The sequence below is a fragment of the Belonocnema kinseyi genome, chromosome 4 (assembly GCF_010883055.1).
Source record: "Belonocnema kinseyi isolate 2016_QV_RU_SX_M_011 chromosome 4, B_treatae_v1, whole genome shotgun sequence".
Taxonomy (NCBI): Eukaryota; Metazoa; Arthropoda; class Insecta; order Hymenoptera; family Cynipidae; genus Belonocnema; species Belonocnema kinseyi.
Genome location: NC_046660.1, coordinates 42,562,981 through 42,583,979, shown reverse-complemented (window position 1 = coordinate 42,583,979; position 20,999 = coordinate 42,562,981). Strand labels below are relative to the sequence as shown.

The 20,999-nt window shown below is 24.6% G+C and overlaps 1 protein-coding gene across 7 annotated transcripts in view; it reads left to right on the top strand.

Annotated features, from left to right (window-relative positions):
* LOC117170500 (cytosolic purine 5'-nucleotidase) overlaps nt 1-20,999 on the top strand; it is an 83,237-nt gene that overhangs the window by 54,718 nt on the left and 7,520 nt on the right. For all 7 annotated transcript variants that reach the window (XM_033357230.1, XM_033357232.1, XM_033357234.1 and 4 more), the window contains 5 exons: nt 1,269-1,692; nt 4,813-4,969; nt 5,061-5,301; nt 7,988-8,225; nt 13,091-13,210. In XM_033357230.1, coding sequence (XP_033213121.1) covers nt 1,269-1,692; nt 4,813-4,969; nt 5,061-5,301; nt 7,988-8,225; nt 13,091-13,210 — 1,180 coding nt within the window. The remainder of the gene's footprint in view (nt 1-1,268; nt 1,693-4,812; nt 4,970-5,060; nt 5,302-7,987; nt 8,226-13,090; nt 13,211-20,999) is intronic.

Genomic DNA, 20,999 nt, shown 5'->3' with positions numbered 1-20,999 from the left:
CACAAAAACGGATTTCAGATTTTGATGAAAAATGATAAAAACGGATTTTTTTAACTTTATGATAGTTTTGCTTAGCGTTAATGTTGACCAAAGTGAGAGAATAAACAAAAAGCAAAGGCAAGAAATTTATATGTAAAAAATGATACGTGCCTAAACAGGTTATTTTGATTATTTTTTATTTATAATTGTTTATTGTTTGTGGATCTTAAAATCTTCCGGATTCGTTTTTTGCAATTTTAAAAATCTTTTGTAATGTTTAAAAATCTTTCTAAATATTATCTGAAAATACATCTTTCAAAATAAAGCATAACTTTAAATATTCTTAGGAATTCGAAGAAAATTTGTTCATGATCATAAAAACTTTCAAAATCGTTTAAAAAAAACTTCAACATTTTATTTCTTAATCTTCAAAAATCTGCATTTTGTTTTCTTTTCCGAAAATTTAGGAAATAATTTTTAAATCTTTATAAATATGTTCTTTAAATTAATTTTTAAAAGTAAAGAATGAAATAACATTTTTTTAAATTTTAACCTTGCAAAAATTATAAAAATTGTCTTAAAATCTTCCGGATTTTTTGCGACATATTTTGAAATCTTCAAAGCTGAATATTAATCTTTTAAAATAAAATCTAAATTATTAGGAAAAATGGTTTACCTTTATCCATAATTTCATTTTTTTTCATCTCTTTAAAAGTTTGGAAAAGTTTAAAAATAATATAATGTAGTAGCAAAGTGTTAAGTACAGAATAATTTTCGAATATGAAGAAAAATTAACAAATAAAATTTTCTCTATTATCAATAAGGTTTAGTAACATTCAGAAATAATTTTTATGATTAAATCAAATTACTTATTTGCAAATTTTGATTTACAAAATTTATGATGCAGAAAATTCGTAATCTTTATTAGTAGATTAGTACACATAACAGAATAGAATATTGTTGCCTCTGTTATTAAAGAATTATTTATAACTTAAAGTTTATCGTTGAGAAATAAATTTTAGAATCAAATTTCCTCATTTGGAAAATACGGTATACGAAATTCCAGAAAATTCAAAAGAACAAACTTGAAACCGGCATTAATAAGTACACGATAAATCAAATGTCATTATATTTTCGTATTAAATTTGTAGGTTTTTATACAAGTTTTTCATTCTTTATTCTTCATTTCGCTGGTATTTTGAAAAGGCCAACCTTTTCCGGTTTTTAAATCCCTCTTTTGTGAACCCTGTAAAAGGTTAATATAACATTTTAATTCAAACATATTTTAGTTCCCAGGTTTATGAACTCTACCCAAACAAATTCCTTCAACTGGATGAATCTCGAGTCTACGTTCTAAATACTCTTTTCAACTTGCCAGAGACGTACTTGCTAGCATGTTTGATCGACTTTTTCACCAATTCCCCGCAATTCACTCGCGAGAAGACGGGAGTGAAGGAAGGGGAATTGACGATGAGTTTCAAAAGCATCTTCCAAGATGTGAGAAATGCGGTGGACTGGATTCACATCCAGGGTGACTTGAAGAGCAAGACGATAGAAAATTTAGATCAGTATGTGAAAAAAGATGAGAGGCTACCAATGTTTCTTGCCAGGATAAGGGAGAGCGGTGCCAAAATTTTCCTCCTCACAAACAGCGACTACGTTTTTACTGACAGAATCATGACGTACTTGTTTGATTTTCCACACGGTGCACGAGTAAGTTTTCCTTAATTTTCTTGAAATATCGTTTTTTATTTGGTATGTATAAAATTAATTTTTTAACTGAAAATGTAACTTTTACCAATGTTGGTTGAAAATTATAATTTTTTATTTGAAAATTCGTCTTGTTGGGTATAAAAAAATCTTCTTGGTTTAAAATCTGAAAATTAAATTTTTTGGCTGAAGATTCATTATTTTAATTTGAAATTCGTCTCCTTGGTTGTAAAATAAGTTATTTTGTTGAAAACTCCTTTTCTCTTTGGCGGAAAATAATATTTTTTACTCATAACTACTTTTGTTAAAACCTTAACAATTTGCTCAATTTAAACATAATAAATTTAAGAATAAATGGAAAATAAAATTATTCCAGTTAAATGTTCCATCATTTTAGTCGAAAATATTAATTTCTTTGATTGGACATTATTTTTGTTACTAAAAATTTAACTATTCAATTTTTAATTGAAAAATGATATTTTTAAATTGAAAATTCGTTTTTGTTGTTGTTAAAAAAAATCTTCCTGTTTCGAAATCTGCAAATTTTATCTGATGCTTAAAAGTTAGTTTTAAAAAATTTTTTTTGGAAGATTCATCATTTTAATTTAAAATTCATCTCTTTGGTTAAAAAAAGAGCTATTTTGTTGAAAATTCCTTTTTCTTTGGCTGAAAATTAATTTTCTACTAATAATGTATTCCTGATGAAACACTAACAATTTGTTCAATTTTGTTTAGAATCAATTTTAAAAAAATTAAAAATGCAATTAATTAATTTTTGTAACCAAAAATGTAACTATTTCATTTTTTATTAAAAAATTATCTTTATAAATTAAAAATTTGTCTTTTTTGGTATCAATTAATTTTCTTGGTTGAGAGTTATACGTGTTTTAAATAAATTTATTTTTTTGGTTTAAAATTCAACTATTCCAGTTTAAAAATTAATTTTTTTAACTGAAAATTTAACTATTTCATTTTTGGCGGAATATAAATTTTTTTACTGATAGTTTAGCTACTCCTGTTAAAACCTTAACAAGTTGGTCAATTAAAAAAAAATTCAAGAAAAAATTGAAAATGAAATTATTCCAGTTCAATATTCCATCATTTGAGTTAAAAAATTCATTTATTTGATTGATTAAACATTATTTTTGTTACTAAAAATTTAACTCTTCAATTTTTTGTTGAAATTGATATTTTTAATTGAAAATTTGTTTTTTTTTTGTTATAAAATAATCTTCTTGGTTCGAAATATGTACATTTAATTTCTTGGTTAAACTTTTTTTTCCAAATTTAATTCTTTTTTAGGATTCATCATTTTTATTGAAAATTCATCTCTTTGGTTGAAAAATCAGCTATTTTCTTGAAAATTCCTTTTTCCTTTGGCTGACAATTAATTTTTTACTGATAATTTAAATATTCCTGATGAGACATTAACAATTTGTTCATTTTTTAGAATTAATTTTAAAAAAATTGAAAATGCAATTAATTAATTTTTGTGACCAAAAATGTAACTACTTAATTTTTTTATTAAAAAATTATCTTTGTAAACTAAAAATTCGTCTTTTTTGGTATGAATTTTTTTTTTTGGTTTAAAATTCATTCCAGTTAAAAATTCATCATTTTAGTTGAAAATTCATCTTTTAGTTTAAAATTTAACTATTCCAGTTGAAAATTAATCTTTTTAACTGAAAATGTAAATATTCAATTTTTGGCTGAAAATTGAGATTTTTTAGTTCAAAATGTAACTTTTTGGTTGGAAGTTTGTATTTTTAAATTGCAAATTCAACTATTTCGTTGATAATTCGTGTCTTTCGTTGAAAAATCGACCTTTTTGGCAGAAAATTAATATTGTCGTTTGAAAATTCTTCTTGGTTGGTAATAAAACTGATTAGTTGAAAATTAAACGCTTTTTTTCATTTTTTTTGTTTAAAAATGATCTAATGCAGTTAAAGATTCATCATTTTGGTTTAAAATTCAATTATTCCAGTTGAAAATTCATTTTTTTGACTGAAAATGTAACTATTCTATTTTTGGTTGAAAATTGACATTTGTTAATGCAAAATTTAACTATTTGGTTGAAAATTTAACTATTATGTTGAAATTTCGTTTTTTGTATAAATTTTTTTTTAACTGAAAATTTTACTTCAAATTTTGGTTAAAAATTCATCTTTTTTTTTTTGCAAAAGCCTATTTTTTTGTTACAAAAAAAATCTTATTGGTTCGAAATTTCCTCTTTTTCGGTTACACAAAATTCGTCTCAAAGAGGAACTTTAAATAACTGTCTAGGATAATAAATTTGAAATTGTTTTATTCAGTTTAAAAATATTCTTTGATAAATAAATTACAAGATTAAAATTCTGGTGCTTGAATATTAATGGGCAGGGAAAATAAAAAATTCGTTTTCAACTATTTTACTAGAAAATTAAGCTTATTTTGAAAATTTTTATCTCGTGTTGAAAATTCGCCTAAAATCTTCTTAATTTGAAATTTCCTTTTTTTTTTATTTTGTGAATAAAAAATCTTTATTTGTTGAAAATGCGTCTTTAAGTTGTAAAATAGGCCATTTTAGATGAGAATACATCGATTAGGTTCAAAATTGGTATATATTTTTGAAAATTCGTTTTTTTTTTTAAATAAAATTAATTTTTTACTGATAATTAAACTTTGTCTGTTTGGCTTTAAAAATTAATAATTTGGTTGAAAATTCAACATGTTGGTTAAAAATGTAATTAATTTGGTAAAAAATTTAACTTTGTTAAAAATACTTTTAATCCGTTTAAATTATTGAAATTAAAATCATTTTTTGTTAAAAAGTATTTTTTTTGTCGAAAATTTGACTGTTTTGTTGAAAATTTGTCCCTTTGGATTGGAAATTCATCGTTTATGGTAGAAAATTCATCTTTTTTGGTTAATATAATAAAATAAATTTCAAATTTATTCTGTTTCTAAAAGATTAGATATTAAAAAAGTTACAAAATTAAAATGCTATTCTCTCAATATTAATGGTCAGGACAAAAGAAAAATTAGCCCGGAAAAAGTGAGGGAATTTTGAGAATGAAGTTTTTCGGCCACCGTGATTCAGTTATTTCCTAAATATTTTGTTCTCGTGCATATTTCCTTTTTTAGCCAGACGAACCACACATGAACTGGAAGACCTACTTCGACATCATTGTTGTAGATGCGAGAAAACCTCTATTTTTTGGAGAAGGTACAATTTTGAGACAAGTGGACACCAGGACAGGCGCCCTAAAGTTGGGAACTCACAAAGGACCTCTTCATACGGGTATGTAGAAAATTGTAAAAAAAAAAATGTAGTTGAAGAGTGGGAATCTCTTTTAAAATGGCTTATAATTAATTAATTTTTTCAAATACAGGTGAAGTATATTCCGGAGGATCCTGTGATGTATTTACTGAACTGATAGGTGCTAAGGGAAAAGATGTTCTGTACGTTGGTGATCATATATTTGGTGATATTTTGAAAAGTAAGAAGATCCGAGGCTGGAGAACTTTCTTGATAGTTCCTGAGCTGGTACAGGAACTTCATGTTTGGACCGACAAGTGTCAACTTTTCGCCGAGCTGCAAAGTTTGGATGTTATGCTGGGAGAAATGTACAAGTAAGTAGACTAGTTTTTTAGATTCTTGAAATCCAGAAATTACATTTTTTAACAGGGTTTTTAAGCTTCAAATTTTTACGAGAACCTTGAATTTAAGGTTTTCTTTCTTTTTTTTTTTTTTTGCTTTTAAAACAGTTATTTTATTGAAATGCGAAAAGTTATTTAAATTTTCAGTCTACTAGAAAAGAAAGATCTCGTTTAGAAGATATCTTGATACTGAAAAGTTTTTTCATTCAACGAAATATAATTTTTCTTTTATTCATGGCAGAATAAATAAAGCGATTTAAGGAATTTTTTTTAGGCTTTCTCAATTATTTTATAGATTGTAATGAACAGGCGAAAGAATATAAGAATTTCAAAGATTTCAAAAAGAGAACAGTATACTAAATTCCAAAGATTTCAGAACATTTCAAAGATTCTAAATATTTAAATGATTTAAAACGAATGGAAAAGATTTCAGAAATACTTTATAGAATTCACAAAGATTACAAAGGATCTCAAGAATTTTAAAGATTTGAAAGCATTTTAACGTTTTTGATTTTTTTCTAGAAGATTTCAAAAGATTTCAGACATTTTTATGATTTTAAATTAATATCTACACAACATTTCATAAATATTTCAAATATTTGAAAATAGTTCAAAAATTTTTCGAAGATTTAAAAAGATTTCAGAAATATTTCAAAAAATGCATAAGGATTTCAAAAGGATTCAAGAATTTCAAAGGGTTCGAAATATTTAAAAAGAATATAAGAATTAAAAATTTTTTTAAAAGTGCAGTGCACCAGATTTCAATTATTGAAAACGATTTCAACATTTTTTCGGAGATTTATAAATATTTCACAAAGATCCTTAATATTTCATTGATTTTAAGTGAATGAAAAAGTTTTCAGAAATATTTCAAAGGATTCATAAGGATTTCAAAAGATTTTAAGAATTTCAAATTTTTTCAGAAGATCTCACAAACATTAAACATTTTTTAATGATATTAAATTAATACAAAAGATTTTAAAACGATTCAATAATTTTAAATATTTTAATTATTTCAAGCAGAAAAAAAGATTTCAGAAATATTTTTTAAAATTCATAAGGATTTCAAATATTTCAAGGATTTTACACGATTTCAAAATTTGGTAGAAAATTTCAAACAATTTTAAAGATTTTAAATATTTAAATGATTTCAAGCAGAAAAAAAACAATTTCAGAAATATTTCGCAAAATTCATAATGATTTCAAATATTTCAAGGATTTTACACGATTTCAAAATTTGTTAGAAAATTTCAAAATTTTGATGATTTAAAATTTATACAAAAGATTTTAAAACGTTTCAATAATTTTAAATGTTTGAATGATTTCAAGCAGAAAAAAATTCAGAAATATTAAAAAAAAATGATAATGATTTAAAATATTTCAAGGATTTTACATGATTTCAAAATTTGGATGATTTTAAATTTATACAAAAAATTTCACAATTATTTCAAATATTTCCAAAAGAATTACAGTACAACAAATTAAAAAAATTTCACACAGTTTTGAAGATTTTAAATATTTACACGATTTTAAGCAGAAAAAAAAGATTTCAGAAATATTTAAAAAACTTAATAATGATTTCAAATATTTCAAGGATTTTACACAATTGAAAAATTTGGTAGAAAATTTTGAAATTTTAATGATTTTAAATTAATACAAAAGATTAAAAAGTTTCAATAATTTAAAATATTTAAATGATTTCAAGCAGAAAAAAAAGATTTTAGTAATATTTAAAAAAATTAATAATGATTTCAAACATTTTAAGGATTTTACACAATTTCAAAATTTGGTAGAAAATTTAGAAATTTTAATGATGTTAAATTAATACAAAATCTTTTAAAACGTTTCAATAATTTTAAATATTTTAATGATTTCTAGCGGAAAAACAAGATTTCAGAAATATTTTTAAAAATGCATACTGATTTCAAATATTTCAAGGATTTTACACGATTTCAAAATTTGGTAGAAAATTTCAAAATGTTAATGATTTTAAATTTATACAAAAAATTTCACAAGTATTTTAAAGATTTCCAAAAAAGTAAAGTACACCAGATTAAAAAAATTTCAAACAACTTTAAAGATTTTAAATATATAAATGATTTCAACCAAATACAAAAGATGTAATGAAATATTTTAAAAAATTCATTTGTTAGAAGATTTAAAAATATTTCAAAAATATTTTTAAGTTTTTAAAAGAATACAAGAATTTCAAAGATTTAAAATTATTTCAAACTTTTTTAGAAGGCTTCAAAAGACTGCACACGTTTTTTAAAAATATTTCAGTAACTTAAAGCGAATACAAAATATTTCAAGAATATTCCAAAGAATTCATAAAGATTTCAAAAGTTTTTAAAACATTTCAAAAATTTTAAACGATTTCAAAAATATTTCAACGTATTCATAAATTTCAAAAGATTTCAAAGACTTCACAAATATTTAAAAATTTTTCTCAAAGATTTTACGAAGACAACTTATGTTCATAATAAATTAAGAATTTATTTATTATACTGGTTTTATAGTAATCTTTGGCCAATCAAAAATTAAACTTGATTTCTTGACCTGGAAAACCTAGAAAAGACCTTGAGTTTTGTTCTTAATGATCGCAGGACACCCTGTTCAATAATTAACATTTATGTTAATAAATAATGTTGCCTTTCAGAAATTTAGACAGCAGCACCAAGGAGAAACCAGACATCTCTAAATTGAGAATGTCCATAAGAGACGTGACACACAAAATGGATCTTTCCTACGGAATGATGGGTTCACTTTTCAGAAGTGGAAGCCGACAGACTTTCTTCAGTAGCCAAGTTGTGAGATATGCGGATCTCTACGCTGCCACTTTCCTAAACTTAATTTATTATCCCTTCTCGTACATGTTCAGAGCGCCTGCAATGCTTGTAAGTTTTTTCAGTTTCTTGTAGAGGGTGGCCGCAGATCAGGGGAAACCTGAAACTAGGGAAAAAAGTGACTTTTTGAAATGAAGAGATCACTTGAGTCACTTTTTCAATAAATTACCCAATGTATTAACCACTATTGGGAATGGTTAAACTGCGATACGCCACATGGTGACAAAAATCCGAACTAGAAAGAATAGATACGATCTTGTGGAAAAATACGAAATCGAGAACATTTTCAAAATTCTCTGATTTTTCCTTGACTCATCTTTCATTTCAAATCATTATTTATGTTATTTATTTCTAATGCCAGCACTTTATTATTGTAATACTTTTAACATAGAATATTTCATAACGGAATAAAACAGTAATTCATATACAAATAAAATTTTTTTTTACGTGTCTTTTTTATTATAAAAGATGGCTTTTTAACAAAATAATTAAATTTAATAAATACTAGTTGAATATTCAACCTAAAAAGACAAATTCCCAGCGAAAAAGTGTCATAGTTAATAAGTTTCAATGAAAAAAGAATCAAATTTACACAACAACAAAAACAATTTGTAAATCAAACAGATGAATTTGCAATAAATAAAGATTTTTTCACTCAAAAAAGAAAAAAAAACTTTATCTAAATTACAGAACCCTCAAGTCAGGAGACAAATTTTTTCTACAAAAATTTAATTTTCGATCGAACAATATGCCTTCAATAAAAAATTAATTTTCCGCGAAACTGATGCATTTTTGTCCAAGAAAAATCAAATTTAAAAGTCAAAAACTACTTCCTTTTTGTCAAAAAAAATCGAATTATTAATTAAAAAAGATCAACCTTAAAAAATGTAAATTACATTTTAACTAAAAAAAAAACAATATATTTCACTGTGCCGTTAAATTTTCAACCAAAGAAAATCAAATTTTAAAAAATGTCAATAAAAAAAATGAATATTTAAAAGTTTTAACTAAAAATTTTAATCTTGAGCAAAACAGTGATTTTTTAACAATTTGATTCAACAAAATCTTTCAAACAAATTAGTTGAATACTCAAACGAAGAAGAATGATTTTTAGCCAAAAAGTTGCATTTTAATTTACGATCAAAATATGGATTTTTAAAGAAGAAATAAGTTTCTATAAAAAAAAATTTTTCATCAAAGAAGACGAATTTATAACAAAAAAAAACAAACTTTTTAACTAAATTGTTGAATTATCTACCAAATAGTTGCATTTTTATCAAAAAGGATGAAATTTTTCTTCAAGCAGAAGAATTTTTAGTTATAAATACAAAAAGTTGAGTCTTCATCAAAAAAAAATTCCAGTTGATTCTACGAGATCAAAAATTGATTTTTTAAACACATACATTTGTAGGAAAAAAATCGCATTTCCAATTAAAAAAGAAGAATTTTTTCCACCAAAAAGCATCAATTCTTAACAAAATGTTAGAATTCCCTATCAAACAGTTGCATTTTTATCCAAAAAAGATGACATTTTTCTTAAAACAGATGGATTTTTAATTGAATAAAAACAAAAACCCATTTTTTAAATAGTTGAATTTTCATCCAGAAAATATTTCAGTTCTTTTTTCAACGCCCAAATATTATATTTATACAGTAGAATTTTTAACCAAAAATTATCACTTTTTAACGAAATTGTTGAATTTTCAACCAAACAGTTAAATTTTTATCCAATACAGATAACATTTTTGCCAAAGCATGTGAATTTATAAATAAAAACGACACAATTTTTTTTTTAAAAGTTGAATTTTCAACCGAAAAGTTACAGGTTTATTCAAGAAAAATTCCCACAGAAGATTCCAATTCACTTGCTAACACCAAATGACCAAAATAAGAACTTTAAACAATTAGCAACCAAAATGGATGTATTTTTAATAAAATTATTAAATTTTAAACCAAATAATAAAATGTATAACTAAAAGGATAATCTTTAGAAGAAAGTTGTTGCGGATTCAGATTCGAGATTCTTCCATTTAAAATAAGATTGTGCAATTTTAAACGCTTTAAATTAGAAATGTTACAATTTCAACTCCTTTCTAATAAAATGTTCCATTAAAAAAAAAAATTTAGTCGAAATTTTTCAATTTGAAACGGTTTTAATTATAAATAATACAGTTTTAATTCCTTTGAATTTTAAATGATCGATTTTTCAAAATTGTATTCGGAAAATATTCCATTTTTAACGCCATTTAACGTTTCATTTTTAACTTGTTCTATTTTCAAAATTTTCTATCAATCTTAAATCATTGAAATTCGCGAAGTTATGAAAAAAACCCCATTATTGTACTATATATTGTGTTTTCAAAAGATTATAAGATGTAAAAGATGGAAATTCAAATAAAAAACATTCGTTTTTTATGAAGATTTGTTTTTAGTATTTAATCATTGTTTTCAACTTCACAAAACAATTGTAAGAACACTTTAATGCAAAAATTAAAATACATCTTTAAATTCTACCTATTATTTCTAGTTCCAGTTTTTGGCACCAAGTGGCGAAATGGTAGACCACCATTCCCAATTGCATTCGGGTCTATAACTATTTCTGAATTTTCTTAATAACTTCAAAAAAATTGTAGGGCATTTTAAAATATTAAAAGAAATTTTGGGCATATTTCAATAATTTGAAAAGATTTCAAAAGATATTCAAAATTATAAGGTATTTTTTTAATTCTAAGTAATTTTTGAAAGTTTTAAGGGAGTCAAAAAGATTTCAAAGGTATTTTAAATATTGTAGGGTACCTTGAAATATTGCAAGGCCTTTTTTAGAAGTTTCAAGAGCTTTCAAAAGATTTAAAAGGATTTTCAATATATCTTAGGGTATTTAAAAAGATTCCAAGACATTTTCAATTGATTTCAATAAATAATTCAATAAATAAATAATTTATATTTTTTAAATTTATTCTTTTTTTTCAAGGAATTTCTAAAGATTTAAAAGTTTTTAAGGCATTTTAGTAAATTTTTGAAGATTTTGAAGATTTTCAAATATTCCAAAGTATTTCCAAAGATTTTAAAGAATATTAATGAGTTCAGGATATTTTAGGAGATTCCCAGGAATTTTTTACTTTCAAAAAGTTGAAGGGATTTAAACAAATTTTTATGACTTCAGGTTATTTACAAAAATTTCAAGCAATTTTCAAGAGCTTTAAAAAGTTCCAAGGAATTTAAAAAGATTTCAAGAGCTTTCGAAAGATTTCAAAGGATTTGAAATATTTTTTAGGGTATTTTAAAATATTTATAGGCATTTTTAAGTAATTTAAATATTTTAAAAGAAATTCTAAGGTTTTAATCATTTTACTGGATTAAAAAAATTTTTATGGTTCATTTTGGAAAATATTGAACGATTTGATAGGACTTATAAGGTTTTAGAAGATTCTTAAAGATTCCAAGATTTCCGAGGATTTCGTTAGTTTTAAGGAATGTTAAAAGTTCTCAATATAAGATTTCAAGGTATTTCAAGAAATTTTAAAGAATTATAAAGAGTAGGATATTTTAAAAGATTCTCAAGAGTTTTAAATTGATTTTAATAATTTAAATAGATTCAAAGAATTGTAAATATTTCAGGGTATTTTTAAAACTTGCAAGGAATTTTCAAGTCCTTTAAAAATTGCAAAAGAGTTTAAAATACAAGAAATTGTCAACTGATTTTATTTATTTAATGGGATTTTAAAGGATTTGAAATATTTTAGCAGAAATTTAGGGTATTTCAAAAGATTTTAAGGTATTTTTAAAAGCTTTAAAAGGTTTAAAGAGATTTCAAAATATTTAAAAGGATTAAAAAAATTTTATGGAATTTTCTAATGGTTTTGTTAATTTAAAGTGATTTAAAAGGGTTCGAAATATTTTAGGGTATTTTAAAAGGTTCGAAGATATTTTTTATGATATTTCTGAGGAATAGTTTTTGTTTAATTCATCTTGAAATCTTCTGAACTCTTCGTGTATTTCCAGGCAGTTCAATAAATGCTTTTGAATCTTTCTTAATTAATTTCAAACTTATTGAATTCAATAAAAAATTTCATATTTTTGTATGGTTTTCAATTCACTTGAACTTTTATGAATTTTATCGCATTCTTTTAATTTTTCATTAATTCCTTTAAATTCTATGCAATTTTACTCTGATTAATGGAATTTCATGGATTTTTTTTTCAATTAATTTAAATTTAACTTTAGTTTTTCTGAAGTCTTGTAAATCTATTTCTTCTGAATGCTTTTAAATTTAAATAACATGGTTCTTTTGAATACTTTCCATTTTTTTACTCACTTTAATTCTTCTAAATTCACGAAATTCTACTCAATTGAATGGACTTTCTGTAGTTTTTGTTTAATTCGTCTCTCAGTCTTTTGAACTTGTCTTAAATTCTTAGTAATTTCATAAAATTCTAACGAATTTTTCTTTAAATCATTTTAAAATTAATGAATTCAATTAAATTTTTCATATTTTTGAAATGTTTTAAATTTACATGAACTTTTATGAATTTTTCCATTCTCTTTCAATGTCCCTTGAATTCCTTCAATCAATGAATTTTTTCCAATAAATTTTGAATTTAACTTTAAGTGTTTTGAAGTCTTGCGAATCGATTTTTTCGGAATTTTTTTAAATTCAAAATAACAATCATAAATAAATGAATAATAATTTTAAATGCAATATTTTTTGTTCCATTTGTAAAAGATGATATATTATAAATTGTGCAAGATGAGAATTTTGGGTTTTAAATAATATTTTTCAGGGAAAATGAAGAATTAGTCAGCTAAACGTGAGAGAACTTTGAAAAGAAATTTTTTCGGCCATCCTGTTTTATTTGTACGATCTATTCTACTTTTCGTCCTGCCGATCTATTTATAAAATTTATTCTAAATTTTAGATGCCTCATGAAAGCACAGTTGCTCATGAACAGAGGTTCGTGATGGAAACTCCAATGATCAGTCGCACAAGAACATTTAGACTTCCCGACGAAGAAGAGGAACAACACCGAATCCTGACTGTAAGTTACTCATTCTCTATTAATTTAGTCCAATTTTGGGAAACAGAAATAAAATATTGCAAATAGGTAAGAGAAAAGGGAAAAGAGGGTAATTTTTTCACGAAAAAAGGGAAAAATTAAATATTTATTTGCATAATTAGAAAAGACGAAAAAATCCTTTTATAGTAAACTGTATGGTTTTTAAATAATCTTAAATGATTTTTCTCAAACTCCAGCTAAAGGTAGTTTACTTTTGAGCACTTAAAATATTTTATACTAGAACTAATGGCCCCTGGATTCTTATTTAAATATGTATTCGGAATCTTTTAAAATATTTTAAATTCTGTATGATGTGTTAAGTTACCTCATATCACTTGAAACTATTTAAATCCGTAGAAATCGCTTCAAATAAAATTCAATTGATTTCCTAAGGTTCTCTAAAATTTCGTTAAAATCCCTTGAAATCGTAAAAAATCCATTAAAATGAGTAGAAATCATTTAAAATTCCTTGGACATTAATTAGATTTATTAATTAAATTTCTTTTTAACAACATTTTTTAATAAAGCGCGCGCGCGCGTTCATGTCCGGAGTTTGTATTTTTGAACAATATAAACTGAAACTATTTAAAATTCCATATTATCAAATTTTTTAATATTCGAGTGCTAAACATTTATGAAACGAGTTTTTATATAATGTAGGAAATGCTTAATTCTAGTTAGTAAGATATGTTCAAAAAAACTCTTACTTTCGTAATTTTAATATTTTCATGGATGCCAATATTTGTTTTGTGTCTGGACTTTAAATAGCAATATTTTTAAGATCTTCAATTAAAAAGTTGGTATATTTAAATAATGTAAGTGTACAAATTGTACAATTGTTACAATTTGTTCGCTAATGCCACTATTTATTTACTAAGTTCCAACGTAAAGTTTTTCCTGAAATTTTTTATTTATTTTGGGTTAATCCAGAAATAACATTTCATTCATTTTTAATAAAAAAAACAGTGGAATTGAAACAAAAAAGGGCGAATTTCCAACAAAAGAATTGAACCCTCAACCAAAATAGATTAATTGTCAACCAAACAATTGCTTTTCGAATCAAACAGTTGAATTTTCAACATAAAGATGAATTTTCGACCAAGAAGGTTAATTTTCTACCAAAAAAGAAAAATTCTCAAGAAAACAAAAATTTTAACCAAATAGCTTTTCACTAAAATAGTTAAATTTAAACAAAATATATCAATTTTTTAACAAATTGTTTTATTTTAGAGCCGAAAATACAAATTTTCTAAGAAAAATTTGAATTTTAACGCGAAAATATAAATTTTTAAGAAAAAAGTGAACATTAAAGCAACCAATTGATTTTTCAATAAACTAGTTACATTTTGAGTATTAAAAAATGATTGTGCCGCATGAAACACTAAATTTCAACTAAAATCATAAATCTTCAATCAAAAGAATAAACTTTTAAGAAATTAGTTTAACTTTTACCGAGGAGTTGGTATCTCAATAAAAAAGATTTTAATTTAAATTAAAAATTAGTTAGCTTTAACAAAGAATTTTCAAAAAAAAAAACTTCAAAAAAAAGATGAATTTTCAATAAATTACATTAATTTCCTACCAAAAAGTTAGATTTTTAACCAAATTGTTTACTTTTGGTGTTGGAAATACGAATTTTCGCCAAATAAAAAGTTGAATTTTTACCCAAAAAATGTGAATTTTCAACTGAAACCGATTAATCTTTAATCCGACAGTTGCATTTTTAACCAAACAAGATTAAATTTCTACAGAAAGAGATTTTCAAAAGAAAAAAATATGTTATTGAAGAGAGAAACAAAATTTCAGTTAAATTCTTGAAATCATACAAAAAAGGATGAATTTCCAACAAAACAGTGGAAGTTTCTACGAAGAAGCATGATTTTTTGAGTAAATTGTCGAATTTTTAAAACAAAATAATTCAATTTTCAGCTAAATAATAACATTTTTTAAACATAAAAAAAGATGAATTCTTAACGAAAAATGTAATAGGCCTGCAATAAATAAATTGAAATTTTGATAATTTATACTTTATTTATACTACATTGATACTAAAGACTTTTATTAAACTTAAAATATTGTTTAAGTCTACAAGTTTAAACTTGAAACATTTTTAATTATGAAAAGGACAAATGCTTATTATTTAGAAATTTTTCACTTTTCATCTCAAATCAGTGACTATTATTCAAATATTCAAAACTGAATAAAAAAACTAAACATTTAGTATTACAATTTCAATTGTTATATTTAAAAATTTTAATTTGCAAGTATAATTGTTGAATTTTTACGTATAATAAATATTGAATGTCCATTATCATTCTTAGAAAAATTGGACTAAGTTGAAAAGATATTTAGAAGGCTTGAAAAAATTCAAAATTAATCAAAAATTTCAAATAATTTAAACAAAGTGTCTACGTATACCCACAATATTTGGCTATTCGTACCGAAATTTCGGTACAAAAAGCCAACGGCCCAATTCAAACAAAATATAGATTTGTGCAGATTTCGAACAAAAAATTTATAAGATTTTTAAAAATTGTGAAAGGCTTCAAAAGAATAAAAAAACATTTCTTAAGATTCCTAGGAAAATTGAAAATAATTTTTGATTTAGAAAAATTAATTTTAAGAGAATAATTAAAAAGATTTTGAAAGATTTCTAAAATCGTAGAAAATGGATCTGGAAGATTTAAAGGACATATTTTTTTGGCAGGATTTTAAAACTAATTTAGAAATAGGTTTTAGGAAGAATTCGAATCATCTTAAAAGATGCTTACAAGTTCGAAAAAAATTCCAAAAATAATTAAAAATTTGAAAAAATGTAAAACATGTAGATTTTTGAAAATTTTGAAGCTTTTTTAGGGGTTTTAAACTATTTAAAATTAAAATAATTTGACTTCTGATTTAAGAATCGTTCAGTTTATATTAAAAATGCAATCGTTGAATTTTTATTATTTCTAATTTACAATTGCTTAAAATGATTTGCAGCTCAGTTTTGATTACTTTGAACGACAAAAAAACGGGGAATTTTGTCTCTGATTAAAACGGTCACCCTGGTTTTATTTATTTAAATTTTGTAAAATTTCTAAAGATTTCAAATAATTTTTAAGGATTTCCCAAGATTTAAAAAAATGCCATCAGTTTGAATCCTAAAAAAATGGACCCTCGATTTTTAAGCGACATCTTAAGAATTTTGGAAAATAATTTAAATGAATTGAAATTTTAAGGTATTTGAAAAATTTAACAAAATTTAAAAGGATTTATTCAATCTACAAGTAATAGATACAAATATTTCTTGGGGTTTAAACGGTTTTTAGAGAACTTCAATGAACAAGATCTTTTTAATTTATATCGGAGGGATTTTGAATGATTTGTACGATTTCTAAAGATTTCAATTAATTTTAAGGGATTATTTCAGCGAATTTTGGTGATAATTTTGGATAATACAATCAATTTGATTTCAATGCACATGAAGAATCTTGCAAAATTGTACAGGATTTCAAATATTATAAATTATTTAAAAGATTCAAAAGAATTTCAAGAGATTCAAGAAATTTCAATAAATATAAAAGAATTTCGTAGGATTTCCAAAGAATTCAATAAACTTCAAAGAATCTAACAAGATTTGAGGGACTGTATAGGAACTTTAATTCTTGCAAAGAATTTATGGGATTTTAAAATATTAAGAGTATTTTAAGCTACTTTAACAGATTTAAATGGATTGGAAGAGATGTCAACAATTAAAAAAGAATTTTAAGCAATTTTGTATTGATTTCCAAAGATTTTAGGCTCGATTTTGAGGGATTTACAGAAAACTTTGGAAAATCAGGGTGGCCGCTGGACCGGGAAATGACAGTGAATTTTTTTTCTTTACCGGGAATTTTACGAATTTTCAGAAGAAAAGTCTGCCCAAGTTCGATTTAACCGTTTTTTAAATAATTGAAGTGAATTCTTGAAGATTTAAACATTGAAAAATTAAAATCGTTTAAATTTGAAATTTTTTTGATAAAAAACAGTTTTATTTTATCAACTGTAAATATAAATAAATATATTATTTGAGAATTTCCAGATTGTAACTGTTTCAATTCACAAGTCTTAATAAGAATTTCAATTAATAAAATATGTTTAATTCAAAGTTTTATGTCTGCCTTTATATTATTTTTTATATTAAATTTAACGCATATATTTATTAATACATTATTTTTGCAAATTTTTTTAGCCATTAAAAATGTAAACGTGCGGTTGAAACTTTATAAACTATTTACAACTTAGAAATAAGTCTAAAATGATATAGTCACAATTAAATGCTTTTATTAAATTAAAAATTTTGTTTAAATCTAAATTATTCAATTGTTAACCACTTTAATTTGAAATTTTTTATTTTAGAACAAGAATAAGTATTTAATATTTATCAATATTTCACTATTTATTTAAGACGAGTAAATTGAAACCTCGAAAAAGTTTAAAACTTTTAACGTTACAATTTTAATTGTTCGATTAAAAAAATATTTAATTTTCAAGTAAAATTGTTAAAATTGTACGTATAAATAAAAATTCAACACTTACTATTTGCAGAAGAAATTGGAGTAATTTTAAGAGATATTTAGAAGTTTTGCAGAGATACAAAATTAACTAAAAAATTGATATTATTTTATTAATTTAAACGAAGTGTGTTTAAAGTTTTTTTAGAACTTCTGAATCTATTTTTAAATTAATCGATTTTTTCCTACCATTTTTGGAAAATCCTGAAAATTTAAAAAAATCCTTAAAATCTTCCAGGTACTTTTGTGATCATTTTGGAAATCTCTTAAAAGATTTTTAAATTTTCTGTTACACTAATTTTTAAATTAAATTAAATTAAATTAAATTCTGCATGTTTTAAATTTGGCTGTGGGTATTTGCACCAAAATTTCGTTACGAAAATCCCAATTTTGTCGGTACACACACTTCGCTTAAATTATTTGAAATCATTTTAAGTTCTAAATTTAATTTGAATCCCTTTAAAACTTCAAATATCTCTTAAAATTACTCTATTTTTTTCTACAAATAATAAGTGTTCTATTGGGAATCGCTAAATTGCGATGCGCCACCTGGTGACAAAAATCCGAACTAGAAAGAATAGGTACGATTTTAAAGCTGTACATTAATTTTTATATAAAAGGGTTTTAACGATTTTTGTTGTTGAGTTTAGAGTATTTGTTGGATACTAAAAGTATGTCTTTATCGGAAAGAAAGGGGTGAAGATGGAATTTACATTTTATAAGACGAAGAAACATATTTTTTACATAAATATCTGTCCAACTGTGATTTCCATCCTTTTTTAAAATACATTTTCATTTGATTAACTGTGATTATAAATAATTATTTTTACAATTAAACTGTTCCTTAAGATTTAAAAAGTGAATAATAATTAATTTTACAAGGCGATTCGAAATTAGTTCGCAATTTTAGAATTTTCAGTTTCTAACGTTTAAAATTATTTAAACTATTTCAATTGGAAAGTCTTATTAGTTAAATAAATGTATACGCCCGATTGAAAATTTACAAACTATTTCCAATTTTAAAATAACTTCAAAATAATATATTCATAAACAAAGGCTTTTGCTAAATTTCAAATATTATTTCAGTCTAAAATATTCCACTTTTAAACCATTCAATTTGAAATTTTTTAATTCAGAAAAATAAGAATTACTTAATATTTAGAAATATCTGACTGTTTATTTAAAATCTGTAATTATAGTTAAATATTACAAACTAAATTTTGAACGTTACATTTTAATTGTTCTATTTAAAAAAAATTAATTTGTAAGTAAAATTGAATTGAACTTAGATGTATAAATAATATAAATATGTATAAGATGTATAAATAATTGAATACATATTATTATTTAAAAGATTCAAGGAAGTTGAAGAAATATTTGGAAGTTTTGAAAAAAATTTTAAATTTAGTAAAAAAGAAAAATGATTTCAAATAATTTAAACAAAGCGTGTACGTGTATCGCCAAAATATATATTTGGCAGATTTCGAGCAAAAAAATACAAGATTTTTACAATTTGGAATCGCTTGAGAAGATTGAAAAACATTTACTATGAAAATTAATAATAATTTTTATTTTGAAGAAATAATTTTGAGTGATCATTCAAAAAGATTTAGAAAGATTTACAAAATTATCGAAAGTGAATGTGGAAGATTTTAAGGACATTTGTTTAATTTGGCAGAATTTATACAGAAATTTAGAACTTGGAATTATATATTTAGAACTGAATTTGAATCTTTGAACTCTACGATTTATAAAACTTAAAAAATTTATTTTGCAGTTTAACTGCATTTAATTAAACATTTTTCAGCTTAAAATTGTTAGTAGCTTCCATTTTTTATGTGTAAATTATTTTAAAAGTTTAAAATTCAAGAGTTTCACTTTGAGTACTTTCATTTGCAGGTCAATTTTTATTAATTCAAATGGAAAAATTGTTAGTCTTAGAATTCGATTTTTTAAATTTCATTGACCGTGAAAAATGTTTGCAAACCGGGAAATGATCAGGAATTTGTTTCTTAGCTTAAAGCGGCCACCCTAAATTGTCTATTATTCATATTCTTTGCATAATCTGGATCCAATTTGTTGCTACATTAATAAAAGTTTATTTAAACCTAAATTCATTGAAACTTACCTATTTGACAAAAATGTGTTTTTTCACTGTATAATATGGAAATTCTACCTAAAACTATTTTTTTATGAAGATTTGTTTTTAGCATTCAATCATTGTTTTATACTTCACAAAACTATCGTAAAAACACTTTTATGCAAAAATTAATGTACAACTTTCAAATTGTACCTACTCTTTCTAATTCCAGTTTTGGCTACCAGGTGGCGAAATGGTAGATCACCATTCCCAATTGTTATTTATAAATTCCAATTTTAAGGATTTTTTTCTTCAATTTGCAGGATTTTCTCAAGGTTGTAGGAAGAATTTAAAAAATTTCAAAGTATATTTAAAAGTTCTGAAAAAGTTTTAAAACTGATTTTAAATTTGAAAAAATTTAAAACCACTTCTAGATTTCTCAGAATTTTAATTTCTTAAGAAATTAAAATGAAAGTAGTGCAACTTCTAATTCAAGAACTGTCTTAGCTTAAAATTACTTAAAATAATATAATTTTGAAAATTTTGATTCCGGCCCCAAAAGATGTTCAAATCTCTCAGGTTTGTGGGAGAATCATTTATCGAGGTACTTGTTTTTGGAGATAATCCGGCCCGTATTCGACGTCGTAAGCCTAGCACCTGCTGTAGTTTCTCGCCTCCAGGCGGTAAGGGAGCCCGACGACCGGGGGGCTGTGTCGGGTCCTTTATGAATTCGGTGAACAGCGGGCGGTGTGATGGCTGGACAGCGATGGTTGTCCAGTAGCGTCGGCGAGTGAGGAAGCTCCTGCTTGTCTCTCGTGATTTGGCTGATCAACTCCGGTTGACCAGCGGGATTGGAGACTGCCAACTCCTGTTGACAGTCAGATAGCTGCCTCCTTGTCGGCTCCCGCCGACGAGGTGGTTCTGGTCGTCCCCAGAACTTTCGATCCCGTTGTCTCTTCCAGAAATTCCGTCCCATTCAACAGGGTCCCCAGGCACTGCTGGCTAAAACGACCTGCAGGCGAGGAGCGGGCGCCGTCGTTCAGCCTCCCACTCTTCGGTGACGGTTCAATCGGAGAACCGCTTGTCAAGGGTTGGCGCGCTGTCTCTAGGATTGCGTGGGTTGGATGAATTTTTCGCACGCGCGCGTGTTATCTCT